We start from the raw sequence: 8,739 nt of genomic DNA, 5'->3' as shown, positions 1-8,739 counted from the left end.
GTTTTAATTGGCCATTGAAAAAATGGTTTTCGAACTGGTTTTTTTTTTTTTTTTTGAGTTTTCCATTCGACACTGGTTGATATTTGTCCAGCTATGACCTCTCTCAAAGAGCAATTCAATACAAACTGCTCACAAAAGAGTTCCTTTCATGACTAGATTAACCATTCAAGCGTCAACTATAGTCTGCACGATAATTTTTTATTGTCTAAGATTTTAATCAATTGCACGTTTATTATTTACAACTTTTGAATCATGGAATATTAAAACGTTTTGATTTTTAATATCCTGCAACACTTAAGAGACTAATAACCAATTAATTAAAAATGTATAGCGTGGAATGGCGTTACTTTCGTTTTTTTTTTTTTTAATATCATTAATATTATTAGCTAGAGTTCATTAGTGGATGAACAGCTACCGATGTCCCGGAACAGCTGACACTGTTGTCTATGTAATCTTGGAAATTGCTCTCGATCACCCACATCAAATCACTATAGCCAGGAATAACTTCTGTTGGCAGGCGACAATCACCAGCTTTTTGGACTAATAAAAAGTTGTCTTGCACAAAAGGTGTGTCGGTATTCCACATGTAAATACTCGAATCACCTGAAAAGAATAAAAATATAATATCTCGCTTGTTTTCATAGTAGTTATATATTATACACATATCATAAACAGATGACTAGAATAGAAATAATTAGATACGTGTAATTATCTGGTTGATCGAAATATAGATATAAATTTTGCCAAAAACATATGATTAATATTTTATAGTAATATTAGAAAAATAATTAGATTGTTTCCATTCAAATGAAAATAAATATAAATTTTACAATTGCACTGTTTTTAATTATCAAAATTTGTAAATCTTGTAAATTTTTTAACATAAAATTTAAAACCAAAAGCATGATTCAAAATTACGTATATCGACCAAATATTCTCTTTCTAATTTAAATAATTTATTCATATTACAAAATTTTATGATTACTCGAAAGTAATGTACAGAAAATATGATTGAATCGCGATTATATATTTCGTATAAATTTTAAAATTTCCTCACCTTTGATCCTGAAGAAAATAGTGGCTGCGTTGTCGGTGCCTAGAAGCACGATCTTATTTTTCTTTCCACCGATGTCCACTATGGATCCATTCGCGTTTCCGGATCTCAGATTCACCGCCTTGATCGCGAACATTCTGTTGGATCCGAGGAAGGTGAAGTAGAGGACTGGGCCACAGCTCTCCCTCCTGACCAATGCTATGTAGAGAGCGTCAGGTTTGTCCGTGCATCCTGCCACGGCTGCAGGAAGCACCACACGATATCCAGTGTCGGTGGTCACGTTGTAAACAATGATGGCGCCTGTACCAGCATCAGATATGTACACATACACCTGGCCGTCCTCCGCGTAATCGACGGCCATATATTGGAGACGAGAATTTATATCCGCCAAGGAGCTCAAATCGATCACTTTTACAACCTGCAATTAAAAATTGATACATTTATTAAATTTCTCTTTTGATTCTTATTGGATCATTTTTATAAATTAAATGGAAAATTAATTTATTTATTAAGTCTCTATTTTGACTTTTATTGGATTTTTATAAATTGGAATGAAAAATTAATTTATTTATTAATTAATTTATTTATTAATCTTTTGATATTTATTGAGGTTATGTCGATGTGAAATAAAGAATTAATTTATTTATTGAAATATCTTATCTGAAATAAAATATGGCCGATTTATAAATCAATTTTGATCTATATTTAAATATTGATATTTGAATATTTATGTCATCAGAAACATGGGTCAATAGTGGCTTGTGGTTTGATTAGATGAGAGTTAGTAAAATTGTGAATTATTAATATTATTGAGACCATTTGTAAAGATATAAGATTTAAAAATTAAGAAAACTCTAGAGCTCAATGGTAAGTCACAGTTCCAACAAAAAATGTTCATTACAATATTTAAATTTCACCATTAATTCTATTTACTTTTCATATCATATTCTATGATCATTTATTTAATTTTATTTAATTGATCAATAAACACCAACTTAAAAAATTCCTTTCAACTAATCATATTTTAAAATAGCATGTTGTACATCTAATTACAAAAAAGAAGTATAAAAAAAAAATTATATAATATATATTAATATATTTACACTTTAAAAATATCAGGACAAAATCGAGTGAACGACAAAACAAGTTTGAAAGCATTAATCCACTTTAAGGCCAATTCCACACTAATCGAAGTTTACCTTTCCTGTTTTAGCGTTGACTCCAACGACCTTAGGCGGACATCTGCGCACAGGTTGCTCGAGAGTGTTTACGATTCCAACGTCGAGAATCCACAAGATATCTTGCACGTCCAAAACAATATCAACAGCGCTCTGTAACGCCTGGCAATTGCCTTCCTCCTGGATGGCCCAGCACGGGAACGGCGCCACCTTCGGTTCGCAATTGTTCTGCGATTTTAAGTCGAGGATGCCCAAAGTGAATGGCACACCGGGTTTGTAACGTGGCAGAGCCAAGATCGCTTTATCTTCGAATATCTGGGCCCTCGTGGCTATCACGTTCCTTGCTATGTAACGACCACTTGTCTCGTAAATGTTTTTTGTGCTCTGGCATGGCCAATCCAGGCTGAGTCCAGAGAAGATCAGTGGTTGTGGCAACACTGGCGTTCCGTCGCTCAACTGGAAGATCTTCGTTAGACTGGTTAGACTGAGGATGACGCATAAGAGCCTCTTCATCCTGCCGCTTCTTCTGGAAAATAGATTCCCTGACTGTAAATAACGGTAATGATAATTGTGTAATTAATAAAAATAAAGAATATTTTATAAAAAATTTTACGTGCAAATGATTGTGATTTTTTGTTATAGATTTTGAATTTTTATTGATATTTTAAAACGATTAATATAATAAGGGAATCAAGAACTGAAAAAATCACTTGAAAAAATTTTTCTTTATTGTAAATTACTAAAAGAAGAAAAATTTTAAAATTAATCAAATTTAGAAATTACTATTATTACAGAAGAGGAAATTTTTATTCATCGTTGAGGAGATCATGAATGGAGAAAAATAATTTTGTCGAGGAAAAATTAAAGACTTACACGATGATTATGATGCAAATGACACAGGCGTTCCAATATTCGAATCTTATATCTGACCGTATGCTTATATACAAAACGTGTCAGAAGAGTATCATCAATGACCGATAGTATGCATTATGAGGCAACATTTTTGCTCTTCCGGATGTCGCAATATTTCCGCCCGAGCGAGACGACGAATTGCTTCTCCAAGAGCAACAAGGAAGTGTACACACTCGAAGTTTGTTTGTTAAATAATGAAAACTTGAATCGTGAGATGAGCTTTCTTTCTTCGTTCGATAATTTTATAAATAAATCGGAAAAAACATTGTTATATCGCGTAAAATTTACGTGACGAGTATATTTTGTCGAAAATTATATATTAAATTACACTATCATTTTACCAACAATTTAATTAACGATTCACCATTGTCAATGATCGTAATATAATGACTCTGAGGATAATTTTTAAACATTTTTCGCATTTTTTTTTTTCATCATTCTTCCGGGTCGAAGATAAGCAAAGCAACAATGTTATTTCCTGCATTTCGCAACTGTTAGTGGATCATCGTACCTCTCGTATATAACTGGCGTAATATTAAAAGTTTCTTAGTTTAGTCGCCATAAGTAACTATGTACATCAAAAGACACTTTGCGCCTGCGTTTACATTGACGGCCATCTTGACCGTTGTTCTAGAATTAATTAGTTGCGGAAACGCGACGTTGCCGGAAACTATAAAATGGACAGGCGGAAATTTTGAGTGGCCGTCCTCAACCACCAAGAATATGTACAAAAGTAACGGAAAATACATCTCGAAGAATGTGATCGCCACTAGGGTCGCGATGCATAATAACGAAGCCATCGTGGCTTTGCCGAGGTAAAACGAGTCATCGATTTAAATTTTTTTTTTAATTTTATCTTATATTTTGTTGAAGTCAAAAATTTGAAATCGCCAATACGTTTCGTAAATTAAAAAATTTTTTTTTTATAATGAAAAATTGATCAACGAATGAATTGAAAGTGAAATTGATATTGTTATCTTTAGATTTTATTAATTTTTAAATAACAACAATTGCTAATATATTTCACATAAATTCAAAAACTTGATTTCAAAAAGTTAGGTTAGAATTTTGTAACTACGAAAGATTTTTATATCGAGTATCTCTTGGTGTAAATGAAACACATATTATCTATAACATTGATCTTGAATTAATAACAAAGAGAAGCAAAAAAACTATAAAAAATTATTATTGAATATATAATGAAAAATTTAAAAATATATGTATATAAAAGAAAATTGCAGATTATTAATTTTTGTATCAATTAATATTTGTTGTATCAATTAACATTTGGCTCGACATGTTTATTAGATCTAATTGATTTCGAGCAAACTGGTTTTCAATGTAGGTTCAAGGCAGGTATTCCAGCGACATTGGCAAAACTTTCTAAGGAGGCGCAAAACTGTGAAGCCACTTTGATCCCTTATCCTTGCTGGTCCCTTCAGGAAGAAGGAACTTGCACAGCTCTACAAAACGTGGTAGATCTTTATCTGGATCCTCAAAATATTCTTTGGATCCTCGACACTGGAGTAGTGGACACTTTGGATGAACCTGTACGCAAATGTCCAGCAAAAGTTCTTGCTATCGATGTTAATACAGAAAAGGTAAGATATCACTATAATTTGTAAAATCAATATCACCAAAAGTAAAAAAAAAATCACTTTTAAAAAATGCACAAAATAGATTTTTAAATAATAGCAGAAAGTGAAAGGAGAAAAAAAACAGCCATCTTTATTAGTGATGTGTTTTAATTATTAACTGTAATCTACTTTATGATAATTTATCATTATTTAGTATGTTAATGAAATTCCTTTTTTATTTTCTGTTTCAATCCACGAGAAATTAATCTTATTGACTTTATATAACATTTTAATTTAAGTTCAATTATTAAAAATAAAATAATTTATCATTATTTGTCATCATTTGGCGTGATATGAAATTATCCTCTTTTATTTACTATTATTTACTCTTGTTCAATCTCATGAAACTAATTTTAAATTCATGATATAGTATTGATGTAATGCACTCTAGAGGCATGTTCAGTTACTAGCATGTTTCATAGCAGTTTGTAACATGATTTTAGTATACTATTATGGTTTGATTTTTCTTTTACGTCTTCTATTTGAACCTTGTGGAATTAAATACCATTTTTTTAAAAAGAATTATGATAGAGGCACGTTTATGATTTATAGATGTTTATAGCGTAGTTTATCGTCATTTGTATTGGCATACTGATGTGAAATTTTTCCTTTTTAATTTCAATCCTGCAGAATCACACATAATTTTCTAAAATACATTTTTTAAAGTAAAAAGTAAGAATATAAATAATAACAATAATAAGTGAAAATCATTGATTTATTGGACATGTTTTAATTTTTTATTAATAAATATTAAAATTAAAAATAGATATCTCATATTGCAAGCATTGTAATATATCAAAAGCTGAGCGTGATTGTAAAATAATGGCTACCGTTTCACAATTCTACGAGGAATTGTTCTTTTTATCCTTTCACCTGACACGCACGAGATATTTTTATCTTTGCCAATCAAACGAAATTGAATTATTGTCTGTATTAGTAGTTATAAAAATTCTCTAATGTAATATTATTATTACTAAGATCGATGAAATAATATACAGCTTTAGATTCTTAAAAATGAGAATAAATTAAATACATGAAATAAAGATCATGGCATTAATGAGGTCGAAATATTGTCACGATCTTCATATGTTGTATCCTTTCAACAATACTATGTTTTAAATGGAATTAATGGATTCTATGCTTACATTTCAATCAAAGTATTCAATTGAGATTACTGCTTGATTAGCTGTGTGATCACGTTTCACATTCTTAAGTATTATGTAATACAACATAGGGCTGACATTAAATATTTTCAATTTACGAATGTCTAAAATTGATTGAAAATTTTTTTCTCTTTTTCAAATATTATAATTGCAATATATATTAATTTTTATAATTTTTATAAATTTCTTAAAAATTATTTGATTTTTATATAAATATAATTCTAGAAATTTAGTGTTCCCTAGAATCGTTTTTTAGTGCTCCCTAGAATATATTTCGTTATATCGAAAATTTTAAAAATTCCCATTTTTAGATGATAAAATTGAGATAATATTTTACAATTCAAATCTAAATTATATTTTTAATTGAAATTAATTTTAAGGAAAATTTCATTAAGAATATAACACTTCTTTTCTTTTCCAAATTGGAATATTTTATTATTAACATAATTAATTGCAATAATGTATTTAAAATGTATTTAAAAATTTGTTGATCATATTATAAATTTCTTTAGAATCATTTCTTAATGCTTTTATATTTTCCTATTTCACCAAACCAAACATTACATTTATAAAAAAAATTTAATTAAAATAAAATCTATCAACACTTCTTCATTTTAAATTAGAATATTCCACAATCATAATTATAACGTAAATTGAAAAACTTTTATGCCATTGAAAATTATATACAAAATATTCCCCAAAACTATCTTTAACTTTAGTGCTCCCCAGAATTCTTCACGTAGAAATAACTTAATTAATCCTTTTCTTCTCTCTCTCTTTTTCGCAGCTTATAAAAACTGTGGAATTGACTGGTCTGACGTCCCCCACGTCCCGTTTGCAATACGTGGTATCCGACTACACCCAAGACGGAAGAGTATTCATCTACGTATCTGACGCGGCCTCGAGAGCCATCCTCGTCTACGATGTGACTTCTGGTCGTGGTTACAGAGTTGTTCTACCCCAAGCCGTGAGCATGGGCTGCACCAGAAGGGACGTTCTCTATCTGGCCCTTCTTCGACGTTCAGATGGCAGCACTTGTCTAATCTTCACTTACTTGAGTAGCAGCCGTATGTTCTCGATAAGGACGGAGCATCTTCGAAACGGATCCACGAGAGGAAAGATCCACGATCTCGGCATGAAACCGAGGAAGATGGTCGTTTTGGGCACGGACAACGGAAGCGCCCTCTTCTTCCGGTTCGAGGGCGAGGCGGACGTTTACAGATGGGACGCTGCGAGCAATCCTTTCGATCCAAAGTGTTTCAAGAAGGTGTACACGAGTGCAGAGTGCAACCTCGTCACTCACGTCGTTGCCGATTACGCGAGGGGGAGCATGAGAGTGCTCGAGTCGAATTTCCCTGATTACATGCAGGGCACGGTCGGTTGCGGTGCCACACAAGTTTTGAACGTTATGTGATTAGCTAGAATTAATGTTTTGGAATTGAATAAATTGATCAAAGTGAAATGAAAGGGATTTTTTTTCCTCGAAAGTAAAGAATTCTCGAGAATCAATTTGCAAGAATTGCAAGAATTTTTTGAAATCTTTGAATTCGTAGAATAAAATTCTCGAGAATTTTTTTTGTACGGATGATAGTGAAAATTATTTATCAGAAAGAGAAAATAAAGCGATAACGTTTCGAAACGTTGTATTTCAACTTCAAATGTTATCGTAAATAAAAAGAAATTATTTTTAAAGGAAAATATTAAAAAACGAATTGAGAAATATTCAATTTTATTTCTATATATTTCTTAACCTTATATAGGCTAATTTAACGATAAATATTATTGAAGAAATCGAATAATATCTACATCATTTAATGCACGTTAATTTTTTCAATAATTACTCGCAAAATATATTTTTATTTTTTATAATTCTAGTCGCAAAAGTGTAAAGATAAACGGCTACTTCTACGCCAATGCAGGGTCATAAATCAAGATGCAAATCATTTCGTGAGGTTGACCATGTGTATCCTGTACCTCGAATATACTTAATGCTGGGAAAAACAACAAAAACCTTTCTCTGTTACAATCTCTCTCGTTCGTTGCTTTGATCACGATTAGTCGACAAGAAACTGTTTCCTTTAAATAGACATAGACTATATACAGAGTGAACGAGGTAAATGAGATTAATTCTATATTATTCTATATTCTATATTATTCTCAAAAAGGTTGAAAATGAGAATTTGTCCAACGAGAATTGGAATTTAGGTCATGCTATTCGTAAATAAACTTTATAGCACGTGGAAGATAACGAGTTCATTTCAAGTTTTTATTTTGTTTACCTTTTTTTATTTCTTTTCCTTCTTGGAATACTTGGATAGTAATGCTAAATTGAAAGTATCTATTAGTCAATTGAAGGAAAGCAGTTATCTACTCAATAACAATAAAGTGAAATGATTATTTGCATTGAAGCAATATATAAAATATTTACTATTATATATTATTACAAAGAATATAATAAAAAATTTGTGATTTGTATTATTAACTATGTAGATCAAATTTGTAATTTGTATCAATGGTTATATATATATTAATTGTATTTACATGATATTTGTACACAGTATATCAATATAAAGAAAAAAAATAAATATATTCATTTTTGCAAAGATCAAATGAATTTTAGAACAAATACAAAAATCGATATGCAAAAATGTTGATTGATATTTATTTATTAAATTATAAACAATTCGAGTTATCTTCATCTCGCTTCAACTAACACTTATTTAAACTACTATAATTTAATAAATAAGTCTCAATCGAAAAATTTTTGTATAACAATTTTTTTACATGTTTTGATC

The 8,739-nt window shown here is 30.3% G+C and overlaps 2 protein-coding genes across 3 annotated transcripts; one reads left to right on the top strand and one right to left on the bottom strand.

Annotated features, from left to right (window-relative positions):
• Window positions 1-177: 177 nt before the first annotated feature.
• On the bottom strand, window positions 178-3,257 carry LOC102679159 (major royal jelly protein 1). 2 transcript variants are annotated; one of them, XM_006616362.2, is made up of 4 exons: window positions 3,106-3,257; window positions 2,254-2,758; window positions 1,058-1,472; window positions 178-603 (listed from the first exon to the last, which is right to left on the bottom strand). In XM_006616362.2, the coding sequence occupies exons 2-4, from the start codon at window positions 2,743-2,745 to the stop codon at window positions 383-385; spliced, it is 1,128 nt and encodes a 375-aa protein (XP_006616425.1). In that variant the 5' UTR covers window positions 2,746-2,758; window positions 3,106-3,257; the 3' UTR covers window positions 178-382. The 2 variants fall into 2 exon arrangements, with proteins under 2 accessions (XP_006616425.1, XP_006616424.1); XM_006616361.2 differs by having other exon boundaries at window positions 2,254-2,778; window positions 3,106-3,256.
• A 429-nt stretch (window positions 3,258-3,686) lies between these two features.
• LOC102679019 (protein yellow-like) lies at window positions 3,687-7,411 on the top strand. Its single transcript, XM_031510777.1, has 3 exons — window positions 3,687-3,959; window positions 4,490-4,745; window positions 6,732-7,411. Exons 1-3 carry the CDS (start codon window positions 3,715-3,717, stop codon window positions 7,356-7,358), a joined length of 1,128 nt encoding a protein of 375 aa, XP_031366637.1. The 5' UTR covers window positions 3,687-3,714; the 3' UTR covers window positions 7,359-7,411.
• The last annotated feature ends 1,328 nt before the right edge of the window (window positions 7,412-8,739 follow it).

The sequence above is a fragment of the Apis dorsata genome, unplaced genomic scaffold (genome assembly GCF_000469605.1).
Source record: "Apis dorsata unplaced genomic scaffold, Apis dorsata 1.3 scaffold_260, whole genome shotgun sequence".
NCBI lineage: Eukaryota > Metazoa > Arthropoda > Insecta > Hymenoptera > Apidae > Apis > Apis dorsata.
The sequence above is the reverse complement of the archived record's forward strand: the minus strand, read 5'-3'. Positions and strand labels throughout refer to the sequence as shown.